The 21,555-nt window shown below is 44.7% G+C and overlaps 1 protein-coding gene and 1 long non-coding RNA gene across 2 annotated transcripts in view; one reads left to right on the top strand and one right to left on the bottom strand.

Annotated features, from left to right (window-relative positions):
- The window catches only part of LOC142742325 (uncharacterized), a 4,581-nt gene extending 903 nt beyond the window's left edge, over positions 1–3,678 (top strand). The window contains exons 2-3 of the long non-coding RNA XR_012881352.1: positions 1,156–1,296; positions 3,567–3,678. This is a non-coding gene — a long non-coding RNA (uncharacterized LOC142742325). The remainder of the gene's footprint in view (positions 1–1,155; positions 1,297–3,566) is intronic.
- Positions 1–21,555, bottom strand: part of GALNT6 (polypeptide N-acetylgalactosaminyltransferase 6) — a 97,983-nt gene that overhangs the window by 7,489 nt on the left and 68,939 nt on the right. Inside the window, exons 5-7 of the mRNA XM_075851934.1 lie at positions 12,197–12,431; positions 3,533–3,650; positions 3,067–3,267 (exon numbers count right to left, since the gene is read on the bottom strand). Of these exons, the coding sequence (XP_075708049.1) occupies positions 3,067–3,267; positions 3,533–3,650; positions 12,197–12,431 (554 nt within the window). The remainder of the gene's footprint in view (positions 1–3,066; positions 3,268–3,532; positions 3,651–12,196; positions 12,432–21,555) is intronic.

Here is a 21,555-nt window from a genome sequence, read left to right as displayed (position 1 = left end):
GTGAGGAGCGGGGTACATGGGAGCAGTGTGTGTGAGGAGGCGGGTACATGGGAGCAGTGTGTGTGAGGAGGGGGGTACATGGGAGCAGTGTATGTGAGGAGGGGGATACATGGGAGCAGTGTATGTGAGGAGGGGGGTACATGGGAGCAGTGTGTGTGTGAGGAGCGGGGTACATGGGAGCAGTGTGTGTGAGGAGGCGGGTACATGGGAGCAGTGTGTGTGAGGAGGGGGGTACATGGGAGCAGTGTATGTGAGGAGGCGGGTACATGGGAGCAGTGTGTGTGAGGAGGCGGGTACATGGGAGCAGTGTGTGTGAGGAGGGGGGTACATGGGAACAGTGTATGTGAGGAGAGGGTAAATGGAGCAGTGTATGTGAGGAGGGTGTACATGGAGAGCAGTGTATGTGAGGAGGGGGTACATGGGAGCAGTGTATGTGAGGAGGGGGGTACATGGGGAGAAGTCTGGAGACTGGGGCATGAGCGGCAGTCTGGGGGTCACTGGAGGTACATGGGGAGCTGTGGGATACTAGTTTAGTGATGTGTTGTGAGTAGTGTGTGTGTTTCTAGTGCTTATGTGGTGAAGCGTATACACAGTCTGTGTGTGAGACGTGTGAGTGGTAAATAGGGGAAGTCTAATCTGAGGATCTAATATTTTGGTGTTTTTTTGCGGGTCTGAATTTATTTAGGGGTCAGAATTCATTTTTCAAGGAGAACCTGTCACCAGGTACTAACATCCCATTTACATTATTACCTTTACCCAATTCGTCCCTGTTTCCAGCGCGAAGCAGTTTAGAACAAATGTGTTTGATTAGAAGGCTTCTCCCTGCGCGGTGTCACTGGACAAGGCTTGTCATAAGCTACTTCGAGCTGATTGGACAGCATCAGAGGCTGTGAAGATGGCTCCACCCAGGGAGATTCACTAGTTCACACCTTGTTGGCTAACTACAGAAAATTACCATATTGAACGCCTAAAGTACAGAGCAATAAATACTCAGGGACGGGGGAGCAGAAAAAGAAAAACAGCATTGGAAACAGGGAGGAAGCGGGCTAAAGGTAATATATGTGAGTTGGATGTTAGGACCTGGTGACAGGTCCTCTAAGTCTAGTCTGGGATTAAATTAGTGGTCCAGTTTTAGGGTCTGATTTAATTTTGCAGAAGTGTTGGGCAAAGATGTATTGGCAGCAAACTCTGCAGTCATCAGGAGACAACGTCACAGCGGCCTGGACCAGATGAAGAACAAAAGTAAAGAGAATGCCTCAGAAAAAAACGTCACCTGTTAGTCACTGAATGTAATAGGTAGGAATTCTGTCTGTCTGTATTATGTCACACAGTTCTACACAGATCACTACAGGACTGATCAGACCCCATAAGGGCATGTTCAGACTTGGCGGAAATTTGCCACTACCTGGCCACAATCCCTTGGAAATCTGATAAGTCTGAACATGCCCTAAGAAGAAATTAGGAAAACCACCCCAAATTAAAAGTTTTGGGAAAGGCTGTCCTGCATACTTCTGATGGGTTATCAAGCTGTTTTTGCAACAACACAGTGTGGAATACAGTCGTAATAAGATGTCATGGGGAGTCAGAGGTCCATCTATATAAATGAAGACCGCCGATAAATGAGATTGTAATATATGAGGAAAATAGTTATAGATTTAGGGTGTTGGGAGAGAAACGTTTGCATATGTGGGTTTATGGAAAAACACTTCTCTCTCTGCGGCTGTGGGCGGGTCACAGGTCAGTGGGGTGGAGTTGGGTTTATATTTATACTTGTACGTTTTTGAAAGCAATAATTAAAAAAAAGTCAGGTGCAGGACTACAACAGGAGATGGCAGTGCTGGCGGATGGGTCCTAAGAGAGAGCGTATAGTAACGTGTTGTCCTGTGCGTGTATTTAAAAGAAGTCCTTAGTGTATTTTATGTTCTGTTCGGAGCACTGTATGGGGGTATTATTTACACATGGCATGGTGATATTATTTGGACTTTGTATGGAGGTATTATTTGAGTACTGTAGGTATTAGTTCAGCATCACTTGCTTTTAGACAGTATTATAGAGATGCTGTATTACACATTTTTATGCATTGTATAGGTATTATTTGCACATTGAAAGTCATTATTATGTTGGTTATTATGTTGGTATTGTATGGGAGTATTATTTCTATATAATATTGTAGTAAAAAGTGGAGCGCAAATTGAGTACATGAGGATGTATTCAGTCATAGTACTTTTGACAGCATTAGGCTCACGTATACATTGGAGGCTGTTAGCACCCTCCCTAACAGATCCGCCTGACATTACTGAAAATTATAGCACAGCATGCTGCGCTATTGTTTCCGGTAAAACCATGGACATCCCTACAGAAAGTCGATGGAAACCATTAAAATCAATTGGTTCCGCCGGCAACAGGTGGTGTCCATGGTGCAATGGAACCGTTGCTTTTCCTTGTTCTGCTTCTCTGATGGAGCAAAACAACGGAATCACCTGACACAGGTGTGAACCCAGCCAGAGATGTAAATATGTCCCTGCCTGGTAACAGTGATATTGTGCTGAAGGAAGAAGCAAAGTGTAGCAGGTAGGAGCCTGGTTGTTAATGGTGTTTTTATTGTGCAAAATTCTGGTGTAAGAGAAGAGACATGTGATTTAAGCTACAGTATATATTGTCAACCATACAGCTTAAAATGTGTAAGTAACGTTATTATTTTTGTCTGGAGTTGGTGAAGGTCTCCAAGTTAGTAGGGGGGGGGGGCATATAAATTAACTGCTTCATATGCAAGACACCTTTAATCTGGCCCTGATTATAATAGATTTCTTTAGGTCTAGTCAAGATAATAGAAAAATAATGTTTATATTAGCCTTTTTTCTTATTTGTAAAAGATAGAAGCTGGAACATGGTCTCATAGGAATCCTATAGCTATAGGCAACCTCACTTATTTTCTTTGCTCTACATTTTATATGGAGTCACAAGCATTTCCTTGACTCAGTGTATTACTAATGGGATGATGGTCTAAAATGGACACACACACACCATTGTATAACTCCATTGAGAAACGACTCCTGTTTTACTTACCTCTCGCACCATTTTGGCTGCTTGTTGGTTCCTTCGGTAGTAGATCTCTTTATAGTCACCCATCCAAACTTCAGCCAAGCGCACTTGGTTTCTGGTAATCACCTGGGTACCTTTGGGGAAAGAATGAGGGCTTTTTGTGCGGAACACGTGGCCAACAACCGAGCAAGGTATGATCTCCAGCTGTCCACCGCATTGCCAAACCTAAAACGGGAATACTCAATCAATGAACGCCCAGTCTCCAACTAAAGTAGAGGTTGAATATAAAATATATGCCAATAGATCCATACCTAAATAATATAATCTGGATAAAAGGAAAGTTTGTCCTGAACTTAGGAAATTCATCTTTAACTAATACATTTAACGCAACAGTATTATGCATATATATTCTGGTCCCGGGGAACAACGCAGGTTAATATCCCTGTTTTTTTTATTCATATTATTATCATTGTGTAGGTTGAGGACATACCCTAAAAGACATTTCTACGTTCTCTCCTCCCCAGATTTCCATTTGATCATCGTAAGACCCAATATGTTCAAAATAAGCCTTGGAGATAGAAAAGAGACCTCCAGCAAAAGTGGGGGACCTATGGAAAAATATGAACGTAAAATTAAAAAAGTACAAAAAAAAGAAAAAAAAAAGCAATCAATTGTTTTCAGCAATTACAAATTTTCATGCATTTGAAGTTTGCAGTGTCAGTAATCTTTGACATGTCATTGACGCATGTCAAAGATTACAACCGTGACCCCGAGACCACTGTTTTCTAGAATGAAGGGGATGGTTTGCTCCAGATGTGCTTTCAACATAGCTCATACATATGAAAATCTCAAAACTAAGCACAACTAAGGTCAACTGGCCCTTAAATCTAGTCATTGTTGATTGTTTCAGCGTGGACCCCAATGATGCAATCTTATGGCATATCAGAAGATAGATGAAGGTGACCATACACTTTAAAGAGGCTCTGTCACCAGATTTTGCAACCCCTATCTCCTATTGTAGCAGATAGGCGCTGCAATGTAGATAAGAGTAATCTTTTTTTTTTTTTTTTTAAAAACGAGCATTTTTGGCCAAGTTATGACCATTTTTATATTTATGCAAATGAGGCTTTCTAAAGTACAATTGGGCGTGTTTAAAGTTATGTACAAGTGGGCGTGTATTGTGTATGTACATCTGGGCGTTTTTACTTCTTTTACTAGCTGGGTGTTGTGAATGGGAGTGTAGAAATGATTCTGCAGCAGCATAAGCGTTTGCAGGTAAGTAGCTACATCGACTTACCTGCAAACGCTGATGCTGCTGCAGAATCAACTGTAGTCCCTGGTGCCGATGTGTCCTTGCTCGTCCGACACGATGCAGGACCGGGGGAAGTGACGTCACAGCGTGATCTCTCGAGAACACGCTGTGTGTCTGTGCACTGCCAGAAGCTGGGTGTTAACGAAGAGAAGTGGATGATGCTGATTCGTCAGCATCATACACTTCTAGTCACAACGCCCAGCTAGTAAAAGAAGTAAAAACGCCCAGATGTACATACACAATACACGCCCACTTGTACATAACTTTAAACACGCCCAGTTGTACTTTAGAAAGCCTCATTTGCATAAATATAACAATGGTCATAACTTGGCCAAAAATGCTCGTTTAAAAAAAAAAAAAAAAAAAAAAAAAAAGGTTACTTTTATCTACATTGCAGCGCCGATCTGCTGCAATAGGAGATAGGGGTTGCAAAATCTGGTGACAGAGCCTCTTTAAATACTACAGTTCAGCAATATCACAAAACAGGACATGTACACATCTTTTAAGTTTGGTACTGTCCCAGTTCACACTTCCGTTGCAGATCCGGCTGAGAATAACAGCATGCTGCGCTATTGTTTCAAGTAAAACTACAGACACCCCGACGGAAACCCAATTGTCGCTTAGTTTTTTTTAAAATTTATTCTGCTCCTCTGATGGAGCAGAACAACGGAAAGACCGGATGCAGGTGTGAACCCAGCCTTAGAAAGGAGGAAGACTGAGTGTATCCAGTATGCAGCTAACCAGAGTCACCAATTTGTGGGCCCATTGGCCTTAGCCTTTTCTGCCATAGCAGCAGAGGGTAAGGATCTTCAGGTAATTTCCCCTAAAAAAAAAAAAAAAAACGGCACTGTTGATTCCGTCGAAAAAACGGAAACCTGCCGGAACGGTGACAAGCAGAGACCATTAGCAATGTTTCCGTCACCATTGATATCAATGGTGATGCAAACGGAAGCTAAGGCTTCCATTTGACTTTCCGTTGCGGGGTTCCACGACGGAAACCTCCGATGGAACCCCTCAACGGAAAGCCTACGCTGATGGGAACTGGCCCTTAAGTATGAAAACTGCAATATACTTATATATGAGCTAACCAGTGACACCACCTACAAATAGATCTGATTTGGCTTTTTGAGCCTTATTAGAATAGAGCAGGTTAGCTATGAGGGTTGCCGTTGAGTAAAAGCAGTTTTCTTCCTTTTGGAGGAGAACCATTTTTATCCACATAAACAGGATCCGTAAACTAATAATACATGGCAAATTTAGAATTTCGATATCTGACAACAAATTGCCGCCCAACCCCAAATAATGGTAATTTATAATGGTTCTTGCAGTAACTTCTCCAATAAGGCTATGTTTACATCTGTGTTTTATTTTCCATTGTTCTGCTCCGTCATAAGAGCGGAACAACGAAAATACCGGAAGTTCAAGATCCATTGCATGACAGAAACCAATGGTGCCCGACGGAACCTATTGACATTAATGGGTTCCGTCGAGTCTCCATCATAAACTCCATCATTACGCCAGACATAATAGCACAGCATTTTGTCCATCAAAAACAGCTAAATCGGTGACGGAAGCCCCTAACTGAGCCTCCAACGCAGATGTGAACAGTGTGGCCAGGTCATACACACTGTATCAGGTGACCTTCAGGACAAGAAGCAAAATGAATCTTTTTGTACGTTGAGTATATGCTACACTTGTTCATACACAAAAGAGTATACTTTAAATTGATAAGTGCATCCACCCCCAAAGCAATATCACCCAGCAATAAGGTGCGGTTAAAACACATTTTCTGCCTTGACTATTGAAACTTCGTAAAACCGTGCGTTTTTGAATTGACTTTGCAATAATCATTGCAAAAGCCACAATATGACCACACCGTTTGAATACACCCTTTCACAAGGACTTTAATTTTTTTAGACATTCATATTGCTGGTCTACAGAAGAAATAAAATACATGTAAAAACTAGTTCAGTAAATGTCATTTTCTAAGGGCTTATAACTGTATTTACAGCCTTTGCAAGTCAGAGTTTCATAGTGACGTTATAGCAAGGGAAGGCAAGGGTGTGTAAGCAATGAATCAACATGTGTTCTAATTAGCTAAGATAACACAGTTTGTTGGCAGCGCCAGTGCATACGTCATCTTAGCCACACAGATTGACCCACCCTGTGTCACTTAACTGGCAGCACTATTCACGAGTAATAGATCATCTCTGGCTGCAAACTACCTCCCATGTACCTGTTTAACACCAAACGATAGATTAGCGCCATGATTATACAGCTACACAATGTCAAATGCTTTCTATAAAGTAATAAAGGCGAGTAAGCGCCACGATTATGAAGAACATCTTGACCTGAAAATGCTAAAGTATTTGGCTGTAAATAATGGCCTTACAGACCATGCAAATAACTGGAGGTTTCTGGTTATGGTCATGGACATGATGTGTTTAGTGATGTCACACAACATCACCTATCTAAGATGTGCTCTTTTTTGGGAGTAAAAAAAAAAACCCTCTGCAACCAAAAAATATTACCTTCAAACCCAAAATGAAAAAGTCAGGAAGTAGAAAGGTCAGGACGCAGTATGGAGATATTCTGAATCAAAAAAATATATTTTTTAGTAAGTTTCATCATTGTGATAAAGAACATCACAGCTCCTGTTCTTGTGGACAACCTGTCGGTATATATTGTTGATATAAGAGGACTCACGCTATTTCTTATTTACACCCAAAAGACAGAGCCGTTTGTGAATGAAATCTTTAAAATATACCAAAATTGGTAAAGTTCAGAGCAGCTCGAAGCTCAAATAAGCTTATTCACTATTTGTCAAAGTCATAGAGCGTAAAAAGGCGTGTCGCCACCTTGGCAGCTGGGTTAGCTAGATAAGGGTTTAATGAAGTATGAAATTACTCTCAAGAGATTCTATAGCTGTGGACTTATCGAATACTGCAATACATTGTACTGCTACAAACATACATGATGCGATGGTATATCTGTCTACCGTCTCTGCTTGTAAAAAGAGTTCATAATAGTGACAAAGATATAAAATCTACAGCTAAATGAAGTGTAAAATGTTCTAAAAGGAATAAATGGCAAGGTCAAGCTTTCCACTGTATAAATAGATATAACAGAACAATGATTACCAGAGATCACATATTATCCAAGTAGAGGAATCGATTCAACAAGCATAAACGTTAAGACGACTCTCAAAATATTAAAAAAGTTTCCAAATGGCGGTTATACATTAAAGGGGTTTTCCTAGGGACACTATTTTTTTCAGGCCGGGCAGCGCACGAGCACTGAGGAATTTCATGAATGAGAAGAAAATGGGGCGGGCATTGAGGCGTAATCAAAGAATTCAATGGGGCGGGCATTGAGGAGACTGTGGACCAATAGGATGCCTCAAACCCGGGTATACGTCAGAAGTTCCGGGTTTGAGGCATCCTATTGGTCCACAGCCTCCTCAATGTCTGCTCCGCTCATTCTTTGCTTGTACAACAATAGCAGCACCATTTTATATTTTGTTATGATGGGGTACATATATTTAGGGATGATGGGGATTACATTAGATACCTGGGGTGTGGTCACAGGATTCCGTGATCGCACTTCATATAAAGCAGGAAGCCAGGATGAAGTAAAGGAGATGGGAGAACTAGTGGGAGGGCCATTAGACACAGGTGGCGGAATAATTAGTAAAGAACAGCCCTGTGTCGTTATGTAGGTCAGTGAAGTATCGACACAGGACTGTGTGTATTCTAACTCTCATGTACGAGCCTGTGTCGAGAGAAAAGAAAAGACACATATGAAAAGCAGAACTTCCGTCAGGGCAGAGGTAGGGAGAATAGGAAGTAAAGTGTTCAGATTTAATACAGACTGTATATTAGGAAGTTTATTAAATAGTTCCATAGAATGTTAGTTAAAAAATTTTGTGTCCCTGGAAAACCCCTTTAATGGCGCAAAAATTGTTCAGGTAAATATAAGAAACTGAAAGACCCAATGAGTATATATCTTTTTACAATGTAAGATGAATGTCATAAAACATAAAATAGACAAAATCAATCAAAAATACAACCTAAAAAATGAGCCCGGAACAAGCCTAATCGAACACCGTTTGCTCGGGAACTGCTACTCAGCCTATAATATTCTGACATACTGTCCAATAGTTCCTAAGACATAAAACAACCAGGCAAAAATGCGGGTATGGTCCACGTTTTGGAGTGCACTTTTCTGGAGCAGCTTCTTTAGTTTCTACAAGTAGGGAAAGTTATATTTTTAGGGTCATGACTAGGGTAGTGCAGGCATACCTCCCAACCATCCCGGAATTAGCGGGACAGTCCAGGGTTCCGAGTGGTGTCCCGCTGTCCAAGGCGGCCGGGAGTATGTCCCGCTGTCAACTGTATCTGCATCCTCAGGACGCTGATACAGTTGAACCCAATGCTAAAGCAGGGAACTTTTAGCTCAGTGCTTCAGAACTAGTTCAGAGTGGAGGAGCAGAGGGAGGTCCTCCGCTCGCCGAGGACTCCCCGGGCACAGCGCTACTTTAAGCCATGTGCTCGGGGAAGCCCTTGACGTCAACGTCAGTAGCTACTGATTGAACGTAATCCCCGTTGCCGATGATCTGGCCGGGGATTGCGCTCCTAGAGTAAACCCCTGAGGTCACTGTCCATATATGGACATTGACATCAGGGGCTCCTCCCGGAGTGGAATCCCCGGCCAGAGTCGGCAACGGGGATTCCGCCCAAGCAGTAGCCACTGACGTCACTGTCCATATATGGACAGTGACATCAGGATTTCCCTCTAGGAGTGGAATACCGGGCTTATGCTCTGGCTGGGGATTCCGCTCCTAGAGGGAGTCCCAATGGCACTATCAACATGGAAAATGTGGCACTATATAGGGGCACTATCTACATGGGCACTGTGGCACTATCTACAATGGTACTGGCACTTTATATGTGGGTACTGGCACTAGGGGCCACTTTGGGGGCATTATACTGTATAAGGGCAGCTATGGGGGCATTATGCTGCATGGGGGCATTAAGGTGTATGGGCGCATCTGCATGGGCATTATACTGTATGGGGTAGCTATGGGGGCATTATGCTTTATGGGTGAATGTTTGGCCATTATACTGCATGGGGGCATCTGTGCGGGGATTATTGACCCTTATAAATGTGCCCAACTATCTTTAAAAGTAGTTATCCCATAAAGACAACCCCTGTCCATATGCCCTATAAGAACTTTTTAGAAAGGGGTTACCCATCGAGGATCCCCCTCTATTAGCCAGAGACAAGAGATGCTACAAATCTCTGGAGGACATGCAGAAATGTATTAAATGGCATTCTTCATTTGAACAGGCACCATGTAATACTAGATTTTGGCTGTCTAGCGATTTCAGCTGCCAGATCTGTGGCTGGTATCAGTAGGTCTGCATTTATAAAAATAAAGGGCTTTCCTAAAGGCACAAATCCAGCCAAAATGAAAAGACTGTGCTGAATCCTCATGTGTAGTAACAGTGTTCAGCCTCTCTTGTATGCTCAGACAATTGTGCCCCGGACTTCTTCTGTCTTAAGTTTCTGACACAAGACGATGCTACTTCCTGCCAGATAAAAATCTTAGTCTCAGTCAGTTAAAGCCTACAAGTCTTTGTCTGCCTGTCAGGGTGCAGTCACACGCAGGAGATTTTGTTTCAGAAATTTCTGTGACTGAAAATCAGTCCCATTTATCTGAATGTGGTTGTTTCTGCAGCAGGTATATGGATTTCTGCAAGTTCTATTTAGATGAAGGGAACCAATTTTCAGTGGCAGAAACTTCTGCAATAAAATCTGGCGCGTGTGTTTTTGGTGCCGATTTTGAAACTGCGCTGAAATCAGCGACAAAAAACTTCCGAAACCGCCTCCTATTGATTTTAAAGGGAAACTGGGGCGTTTTTCTCCTCGGCGGCTTTTAGCCGCTCGGGGGGAAAAAAAAACCGACATGATCTTTCTTGCCGCGGTTCCGCCTCTGACCTCCCGATGAAATCAATGGGAGGAAGAAAGCTTTTCGCAGGCTTTTCTTGCAAAAAAACACGGCAAGAGAGTACAGGCAGGTCAAAATCTGTCTCAAAATTCCTTTAGATTTTTCCTGCCTACAAAAACCTCCGTGTGAACAGGGCCTTAGGTTGTGTTCACACAGTGCATTTTTGCTGCTGATTTTGCATGTGTTTTTTAAGCCAAAACCAGGAACGGAACCTAATCAGAAGAAATATATAAAGAAAGGCCTTATAGGTCTCCTGCCCTGAATTTTGGCTTACAAAACGCAGGCAAAATCTGCACGGTGGGAACCCAGCCTAAGGGTATGTTCCCACACACAGGATACGCTGCAGATTTTCCACAACAGAATCTCAAGAAAAACTATGGTAAATCGGTCACAAAAATCTGCACCAATAGTCTGTTTTTCCTGCTCATATCGCTGCGCTTTTTTACCTGCTGATTTAGACTCAATACACGCTATGCGTATCAAGAGCTGTTTTGCCATGTGTATTTGCGTGCAGCATATCTGCAGCGTAATACAGTACCAGCAAACTAAATGAGATTTCAGGAAAGTTCATGTACACGCTGCAGGTTTTTTCGCCACGTAAATTGACCTGAGGTGCATATTTTGAAATCCGCAACATGTCAATTTATCTTGCGCCATCTGATTGTGAATTGTATCTGCCTAGGTCTAAGAAAAAACGCACCCAAACCCTCAGCATGAAAACTCACCGACTCACTCATCAAAACATAAAAGAAAAAACAGAACGACGCACAATTTTTACCTGTGAACTTCATGCGGTTTTGGTGCATATTTTCTTGTGCAAAATACGCAAATGTGTGCATGTGGTCTTAGTGCTAAACATGGGTTATAGCAAAGTATACATGCACCTTAGGATTTATAGCGGTTATTGCTGCTTTTTCACAGCATAAACGCTGTAAAAATCGCAACAAAACAAATCTGTTGTGGAATTCATGCTCCCCATTGAAGTCTATGGGCATAGGATTTTTTAAATCTGACTTACGTTGCGGATACTGTAAAATGTTGCAGAATTTCCAGTCAGAATTCCATTGAGGAAACTCTGCAGCGTTTACGCTACGTGGGAACCCGGCCCAAGGCTTCTCCTCTCCCACTACCTTTGTTAGTACTACCTGGCAACTAATCACATCGAGAGAAAGGGATGGAAGGGTGACCATTCGCTGTACAGATTAGTCCCTAAATAAACCAATGCCTGTTGCTGTCCCTGCAGTGTACAGTTGCGGCATATATCCCTGGCTTATCACTACAAACCCCACACATTTTCATTACCTCACCCTTGTGAGATGTCATTTATCTGTATGGGTATGTTCACACGAGGTCGTTACGTCCGTAATTGACGGACGTATTTCGGCCGCAAGTACCGGACCGAACACACTGCAGGGAGCCGGGCTCCTAGCATCATAGTTATGTACGACGCTAGGAGTCCCTGCCTCGCTGCCGGACAACTGTCTCGTACTGAAAACATGATTACAGTACAGGACAGTAGTTCCACAGAGAGGCAGGGACTCCTAGCGTCGTACATAACTATGATGCTAGGAGCCCGGCTCCCTGGAGTGTGTTCGGTCCGGTACTTGCGGCCGAAATACGTCCGTCAATTACGGACGTAATGACCTCGTGTGAACATACCCTTAGCCTTTAGCTGTTGTAAAACTACAACTCCCAGTATGCTATGACTTGTGGTTTTACAACAGCTAGAGACCCACGACCAGTACTATAGTAAATATTATTGTAGACCACCATAGATCCAGAAGGTTTTTGCCCAGGTAGCTGGGAATGTGTTTTAAATGCTTTACACTTACTTTATAGGGTACGTTTCATCCTTTCTTCGTTCCTTTTCATGGGCTGGGATAGCTTCCCAACCAAATGTCAAGCTCCAGTCAAAGTTGCCTCGACTGTGGTGCTTTCCATACTGCACTGGCTTGGAAAACTCAAAACTGTTGAGGTCAATAGTTGTGATATCTGGGCTCACTACAGCCGTATGGTCTTCGGCAATTCTTGATAACAAAGGTTCCAGCCAGCCATGAAAACACTCACCTGTTGAACAATTTAAGAATATATTTACATATTAAAAAGTCACTTTATTATTTTGTACATCGAATACTGTACAGAGGATTTATAAAATGAAATGCAATTGCTTCAATGATCATAAATGGTGCATTAAAAAATAAAAAATGGTATAGTTGTAAATAAATAAGTCCAACTTGACAAGAGTAGCGCACACACATCATCATTCACTCTTCTTTAAATGCGGAGAGGAAGTACAATATTACATAAACAACATTTCTCAATAATACAGAATTTAAGATTTTCAAACAAGATTTACAGAGAATTCTCCATTTCCCAGCTTCAATTTGCAACAGATACTAATATATTAGGAGTCTGATATTCTTAATCTCATAGCATCATAAATCGGCTAAATAGCTTTGGAAAATAGTCTGGTGAAGAAGATGATGTAAAAAGAGAACTTCTAAAACAAAACACACTATATAAAAGTCCTTTTACAGCACATTATGAATGTGAAAAACTTTTATACTGCCTTATTAGAGTGGACACACCAGCCTGCTGCCCCTTTGCTCCGGTGTCCACATAGTGACAATTACGGTCATGTATTCTGGTAGTTTAGGGTTGTCATAGGGACATTATGTGAATCCAAATCACCATCCACATCAATGTCCATATCCTAACTAGCTAGGATGTGAACATTCATGCAGAACGGCCATTAGTGCTATAGGACTACACAGCGCTGGCGGCCTTTCTGCATACGGCAGCCATGGAAACGAGCAGGAATCTTTGTCTCCCACTGAAAAGTTATGAGTAGCCAGTCTGTGCCGCTGCTAGAAGTAAAATCTCTAATGTAAACGTATTTAGAAAAACTATTTTAGTGCACACTCCAGCACTATAGCGATGATTCACTAAAATGGAGGCACGCTTCAATCTATATATTTTGTTGTAATTTAGGGGGGTTTTAAGAGGTGACAGAGTCCCTTTAAAAATCGCCAATCACCAGAAATACCCACAACGCTTCAAGGAAATATTTCAGACGTCAACTGCAAACAGTTCTTAATAGTTATTATTTCTATTGATAAAGCTGTAACGTGTTCTGCACTGCTACACGTATGATGCACATCAGCTGCTGTCATCAGTGGTGCTCATTCTCATTACTCTATCTTAGGGTGGCATTACACGCTTCGATAATTACGATTGTCGCAACGTGTAAATATCCGTGCACAACCACTTTAGAGGGTTGAAATTGCAAATGCAGATCATCAGGTTTGAGAAAAATTTGGCCCATGAGATCCTCGAATTGGAGTTTGTAAATGTAATGGTTCAATCATCTAGCAATGAAGAGGGGTCGTGGCATTTAAAACCGTTGCCCATTCCTTCTTTCCTTCAGCCATTTGTGGTTTGATTGTGCGCAAGCAATAGCGCTTTTGTGACTGAACGTTGTTACGTTAGAAACATATGACCTTATGTTTTAATTACATGTGAACCCTGTGGGTGTGGTTTTATAATGTATGCAAATAGAAACGCGAAGCATCTTTGGAAAAACCACCCATCTACGCTTATGTGCCCAAGCTCAGTATTATGGGACTATGTTTTCAATTTCACTGCAATTTTGATGAATCGCCACATGTAAACACAGGTCGTACGGTTTTTATTTTTTTTACAAGACCAGTAGTGAATAGTCGCGCAAGCAATAGATCTCTGAATAATATGCATTATTAAAGTGTGTATAGGCACCTTTAGGTATACACATGTACTAGGAATAATTTTACAGGAAGACAATTAGAAAGTCGGTATATTTCTGTGGAAGTAAAACAAGAGCACATAAGCAGAAATAGAGCATACAAACTCCATGCAGATGTTGCCCTGATCAGATTTAAACTTCAGGTCCAGTGCAGCAAGGAACAGCGCTAACCAACCATTCATTTAAAGGGGTATTACAAGAATGGGCATTTAATCACCTATCCACCACTGGGACGCCCACCGGTCCTGAACCTTGCTTGCCTGCAGTGAGTAGAACTTTGGATAAAGTGGTGGGTGAGCATTCTCGGTGCCGCACCATTCAAAGGCCATAGTACTGATCTAGGCAGTCTAGTAAAGCGCTCAGCTGTTTCTGTCAGCACCATAGACCTTGAACGGAACGTCAGGTTGCATGCTCATCCACTCCATTCAAACTCCTCCTCACTGTGGAGGATGCAGCGAGGACGACCGAGGGGCTCAAGACCCTCATTTTAGATATCGTGGGGGTCCCAGCAGTCAGACGCTTATCACCTATGCTGTGGATAGGGGATAATTGTCCATTCTGGGAATACCCCTTTAAGAATTTTTTTTTTAAATAAAAAATAAGATGTGGAGGAAATACAAGGACTACAGACTTAAAATAGTTCATTCAGGAAAGAAGACAATAAGAACATAAAAAATAGAAGCGTTTGAGGGTCTCGACTATGTAACACATTTTAGGGTCCAGCAAGTCCCAATCTCGGTCTCTTTGTCTGATGAAGAATATATCTGCTTGATAGAAGTATCTAAAAGGCTGTAGTTCTGGTGCACTCACCACATCCTATTTTTCATTAATTGTATCCTTTGATTCCAATGCTGAACATCCTTGCCTATAGGAGGAACAATAGGAGGGAGGATTGCTGCATTAGTAAAGCTGGACAATACATTAGTGATTTCAGGTCGCCATTTTCGGAACGACTTATCACTCATGGTTGGTCTCTGAAGATGGTCATTCTGGAGAACAACGTCAGGAGTTAAAAGACAAATTGCTGATAAATTTATGATCTGTGACCTAGTCTGGGTTTCTATTAATGTGGTACACATCTATTTGGTATGAATTACTTTTCAAGTATTAACAGCGACCACAGCTGATAACGTTAAAAAAATAAATAAATCAAACACAGCAGATCAACTTCTCCAGATATCTGCCTGATATCGGCATCTGTCACGCTCAGTCATGTCAGGAAAAGGCAACAACAGAAAACGGTCTAAATTGTCCTTTTAAGCCGCCTCTCTAGTGTATAGCCATCTTATACGCAAACGCTAAAGTTGAGTCTATACTACAACAACCTGAGCGTGAACCTGTTTGCTCTGTCACTTTATATTTTCACATGGTGATACTATACTTTACTTTACTTTGTGTCTGCACAGATCAAGAATATAAACGGACAAAAGGTTCCATTACACGGCCCAACGAGGGCCGTGTAAACGAGCACCGATCAACTAGAAAGTAAGCCCAACATAATATAGGCGCAGACGTAATGGGGAGAGCGCATGACAAGGTGGTTTGGGTATAGCTATATTTTGAGGCTAAGTTTAAAGGGTTAAGCAAAAGGGGGTTGGCATAGGGTCGTATCTTTAAGTGGAGGGAGGAGTATGGTGTATATAAGCCCTGGTGGGATAGAGGCAGCCCGCTTTCCAGCTGGACAACAGAAGAAAGATTTTGTGTAGTGTAGTGTAGTGTAGTGTGGTGTGAAGAACTTACCTTCAGCATAGATGTTTCCTTGGAGTCCATGATGGCCAGGATTCGGGATGCGGCGCTGCTGCATGGGCCTGGCTGGCTGGAGCAGCATTTTTCTGGGGCTCTTCTCCCTGTTCCGGCGTCTGGAGTGTCGAGTGTGGAGGGACGCAGGAGTCGGCGTTCTAGGCCTCCGGAGTGGCTTTCACCTGAGGTAACTCCTCAGTCCCGTCGGCGGCGTGGGAGCTCCACCAGGGACCCTCCTCCTCCGGCTCCTAAGCGGGTGCCAGGCTTGGGGGCCAGGAGGACAGGGAGGAATCCCGGCAGGCGGACGGGATTGGAGGTGGCAGGAGGAGTGGGGCCGCGGCCATCTTCCCTCCTCCTGTCTTCAATGACAAGACCGGAAGTGACGCCACTCTCCAGCGCTGATGTTCTGGACACTGGAGGGGCTCAGCAGATGGAGCCAGGGATTTCACGAGCAGCCCGCAGGGAGCGGCGGGCGGGCTCTTTAGAGAGGATGTCGTCGCCTCCTGCTGGAGCAGGGAGGCGTGATGAGGGTGCCGGAAGTACCCGGTCCGGGAGTCGCATCGACGTCGTGCCCCTTCCGGTGAGGGGGGGGGGGGGTCGGTGGCCATCTTGTCTGTCCACCTGAAATGGCTGCAGAGGATTCGGAGGATAGCCTTGGAGATGGTCCTAGGAGACTGGACTTTCTGTCGCTTTATGCCACGCCAGAAGTGGATAGCTGCGTTTTGGACAGGCCGGTGTCGACTGGGCCTCGTGCTTCTTCAGCCAGGACATCTGCCAGCTGCGGGGCGAGGGTGGTGCTGGATCATCACCCCCCTGGAACGCCGCGATCGGAGGAGACACTGTCTGGATCCATGGAAACAGCCGCTGGAAAGTTACCTCAGGAATGGCCGGGTGAGTCTACCACTACTTCTGTTCCGGGGTTGGGTGGGGGGCAAGTTTTCTGTGTCTAATATGCAGTTGTTTTTTAACGGTATGCAGGAATTTTTTGCTAAAGGTATGGGGGCTGTAGGTCAGTCCCCGGCGCGGGTGTGGGGTGCTGCTAGTGAGGTATGTGGAGGTGCGTCTGCGGCAGGGGTTGCATTTGCTAGTGAGGTGCAGCCTGGTGCGGGGGCTGTGTTGGAGGTGGATAAGTCTGTTGATGGGGGGCTGGTACGTTCAAGAAGGTGGTGGATGATGTGTGTCTGGCTAACGCTGCGAGAGGTGAGGTGTATGTGTGCTTTGAGGACCTGCTTGGGGCGCATTTGAAAGCTAAAATTAGAGAGAAGATATGGAAGGATGAATATGTGGACATTTTTGCTCTGTTGCCATTAGAAAAGTTTAATCTGGACCGGTGGAAACTGGATTAGTAAAAAGGAGGAAGAGGAGCGGCATCGTTATGTGTTGATTCCTCGTACGTTTGCGAATTGGCTTCAGGCCTTCGCTATTTTGGCTAGCGTGGTGGGCGAAAAGGCGCCGGAGAATTGCTCAGCGCTGTTTTGTTATATGGATTCAGTGGGGGAGGCGTACAGGGTATACGGGGTTAACGCATTGTTGAGGTACGACAAACAATTTAGTCAGCGGAATGCGATTAATGTCGGCTCCAAAGCAGGGGCATCAGCCCATTCGTGATGCAGACGGCGGTCAGGGGTCAGCAACGGGACGGTCGGCTTCATCCGGGAAAGGATGTTGCTGGCAGTTCAACGAGGGCCATTGTAAATTTGGCTCTGATTACAGGTACAAGCACGAGTGCTCCGGTTGCGGAGGCGCCCATGGTTTGTCCAGATGCTTCAGGAAGCATAAGGGCAAACAGGGAGATGCTGAGCAGAAGAGGGGCGACGCCAGTGAGGGTGGAAAGGATGCTTCCGTTTTTAAAGGTGTACCCAAATAAGAAGGTGGCGAATTTATTGTTTCTGGGTTTTGCGGAGGGTTTTCGGATTCCTTGTACTTCTGCGGTACGGGATGGGGTGTCCCGCAATTTGTCGTCTGCTTTGGCGCGGCCCAATTTAGTTACGGATAAATTGATGAAAGAGGTGGCTTTGGACCGCATGGCTGACCTGTTCCTCTCCCCCTGTTCCTGGTTTGCGGGTTTCCCCTTTGGGTTTGGTTCGAAAAAAGGATGTTAACAAATTCCGCCTTGTACATCACTTATCTTATCCGGAAGGGGAGTCGGTGAACGATGGCATTGATCCTAACCTTTGCACAATTAGTTATACTTCTTTTGATGCTGCAGTCGTTTGGGTTCGCAAGTATGGGAAGGGCTCACTTTTGGCAAAAACCAACATTGAAGCCGCGTTTTGTTTGTTGCCGATGCACACGGAGAGTTTTAGTTTGTTAGGTTGTTGTTGGTAGGGTGAATATTTAGTCGATTGCTGCCACAAGATAGGTTGCTCCATTTCCTGCGCTTATTTTGAGATGTTTAGCATGTTTTTGGAATGGTTGGTTCGGCGTGAGGCGCAGGTGCCGTCGGCGCTGCACTATCTCAATGATTTTTTGTTTATCGGTTCTCCAGCTACGTATGTGTGTGCAGGGTTGCTACATACTTTGGAAAGGGTGGCGATTGACTTTGGTGTACCGCTGGGGCCCGAGAAAACTGAGGGACCTACGACGGTCATCATGTTTCTGGGGATAATTATTGACTCGGACAGAATGGAATGTCGTTTGCCTGAAGATAGATTGGTGGAATTTAGAGATTTGGTGGCGCGTGCATTACGCAGGAAGAAGATTCAGTTACGGGACTTGCAATCCTTATTAGGACGTTTGAATTTTGCATGTTGGATAATGCCAATGGGGTGGGTTTTTTGTAGGCGGTTGGCTAGTGCCACCGCGGGGGTTCATTCTCCCCATCATTTTGTTAGGTTGCCCTGTGAGTTAAAAGCGGATTTGTTGGTGTGGGGGGAGTTTTTGCAAAGCTACAATGGTCGGTCCGTTCTTATGAATAGGCTAGTGTCTAGTGTGGATTTGGAGCTCCTTACGGATGCATCAGGTGCTTGTGGTTTTGGGGCATATTTCCAGGGGCAGTGGTGCATGAGTGTCTGGTGAGAATGTGGTTTTGAACGTAATTTGGCTTTGCTAGAATTGTTCCCGATTGTGGTGGCTGCGGAAATATGGGGTGATTGTCAGAGACAGGAGAGTGCATTTTGTGTGTTATAATTTGGGAGTGGTTCAGGCCATCAATGCGTAGACGCCAAATTCCCCTCCAGTTGTGCGATTATTGCGGCATTTGGTTTTGAGGGGGCTGGTGTTGAATTCACATTTTGTAGCAGTTCATGTTTCAGGAGTGCTTAATTCTGTGGCCGATTCCCTTTCTCGTCAACAGTGGGACAGGTTTCGTCTTCTGGTGCCGGGGGCGGAGACTCATGGAATTGCTTGCCCGGAGCATCTTTATAAGGTGGTATGATGGTGGCGATGTCGTTGATTAGACGGTCAGTTAGTGTGGCTACGTGGAAGGTGTACAGTGCGGTTTGGCGGGTTTGGGAAGCCTTGTTGGGGAGTGCGCAGGTGGGTATTGCTGCCGCAGATCGGTTGACATGCTTGTTGTACTTTATAGGTAATTCTTACAGTGAAGGGGTGTCTGCTTCGGGGGTGTCTAGGCGTTTGTCGGCACTAGCTTTAGACTTCAAGGGTAGGAGGATGTGACTAAGTCTTTTTTGGTTAGGCAAGCGATGAAGGGTTTTCGGAGGGGTTCCGTGTCTAGGGATTATAGGATGCTGGTATATTTTGATCTCTTGGAATCTCTTTGTGAGCATTTGCGCGCTGTTTGTGTGTCAGGGTTTGAAGTCCGATTGTTTACGCTGGCTTTTTCTTTAGATTTCTTTGGGGCGTTACGGATATCGGAGTTGGTGGCGGCAAGTAAGCGGGTATCTGGGGGTTTATTGTTCACAGATGTTGAATTGAAAGGGTCCTCCATGTCATGCTTGCTTCACAGATCAAAGACAGACCAAGCGGGGAAAAAGGTTTTTTGGTGCGCCTACATGCGTTACCAGGGTCTAGGGCAGGGGTCTCAAAGTTGGCCGGGTAAGTGGGCCACGTATAGAAAAAAATGTGAAGTTGACGGGCCGCATTACTTTCAAATTTGATACATTACAAGATTATTGTTAATTAATTATTTGAACTACTATAACAATACTACATTACTATAATAATAGCGCTAGGTTTAAACTTAACGGAAATTTGCGAGAGTTCTCCACGTGCTTATTTCAACAATCCAGTTTTACAGTTGAAGTGTCGCTAAATGCAGTCCGGCAGCTCAGTTGGCAGCGTTTGGCAGACACACGAATGTAAAAATTAGGCAGCCCCTTTTTAGATCATGCCACATAGCCCTCTGTAGATATTGCCACAGTGCCCTCTGTAGATGCTGCCACAGTGCCCTCTGTAGATGCTGCCACAGTGCCCTCTGTAGATGCTGCCACAGTGCCCTCTGTAGATGCTGCCACACACACCCCTTGTGGATAGTGGATAGTGCCACATACACCCCCAGTAGATAGCTCCATTGGGGCTCCCTCTAGGAGTGAAATCCCCAGCCAGAGCGTTGCCGACGCTTTGGCCAAGGATTCCTCTGCTGGAGTAGCCCCTAATGTCACTGTAAATACACAATGACGTCAGGGCATCCTCCTGGACCGGAATGTGATGTTAGGGGCAACCCCAGAGCCGGTGTCCCACTAGTATAGGCTCTGCTCCGGAACTCTGGGGAAGCAGCTGACATCAGTGTGCATATATGGACAGTGATGTCAGGGGCTTTCCCAGAGCTGGAGTCCCGGAGCAGAGCCGCTTCTAGCTCCCTGCCTGGGATTCCAGCTCTGCTACTGACATCACTGTTCATATATGGACAGAGATGTCAGGGGCAACCCCAGAGCTGGAGTCCCGGGCAGAGCGCTACTAGCACTCCAACTGGGACTCCAGCTGTGCTCCTGACATCACTGTCCAGCTCTGGGAAAGCCCTAGACATCGCTGTCCATATGAGGACAGCGATGTCAGGGGATTCCAAAGAGTCCCAGAGCAGAGCCTATGCTAGCGCTCTGCCCGGGACTCCGCTCTGGGGAAGACCCTGACAAAACTGTCCATATATGGATAGCAATGCCAGGGAATTCCACAGAGTCCAGGAGCAGAACCTATACTAGCGCTCTGTCCGGGACTCAGGCTCTGGGGAAGCCCCAGACATCGAGTGTCCATTCATGGATAGCGATGTCAGGGCATTCCACAGAGTCCCGGAGCAGAGCCTATGCTAGCGTTCTGCCCAGGACTCCGCTCTGGGGAAGACCCTGACAAAACTGTCCATATATGGACAGCAATGTCAGAGATTTCACAGAGTACCGGAGCAGAGCCGATACTAGCGACTGTGTCCCGCGGGCCGCAGATGCCAGCCTCAGCGGCCACATGCGGCCCGCGGGCCGCGTGCTTGAGACCCCGGGTGTGCCCGGTTCGCGGTTTTCAAGATTTTGTCAAAGTTAGACCTTTGTTGGTATCTTCGTTGGTTCATGCAGATAGCCTGTCGTTGTCAAAATATCAGTTTGTGCAGGTTTTTCGGAAATGTATCCTGTTGTCTGGGCGGGTGGGATCGGAATATAGCTCTCATTCGTTTAGATTTGGCGCAGCTACTGAAGCGGCTAGGTGGGGTTTATCCCCGGCGATGGTCAAAAAGATCGGTAGGTGGGATTCAGACAGATATAGGATTTATGTCCGGCCTCATTTGCT

The sequence above is a fragment of the Rhinoderma darwinii genome, chromosome 2, assembly GCF_050947455.1.
Source record: "Rhinoderma darwinii isolate aRhiDar2 chromosome 2, aRhiDar2.hap1, whole genome shotgun sequence".
Taxonomy (NCBI): domain Eukaryota; kingdom Metazoa; phylum Chordata; class Amphibia; order Anura; family Rhinodermatidae; genus Rhinoderma; species Rhinoderma darwinii.
Note: the sequence above shows the minus strand (reverse complement) of the source record. Positions and strands in the feature narration are given on the sequence as shown.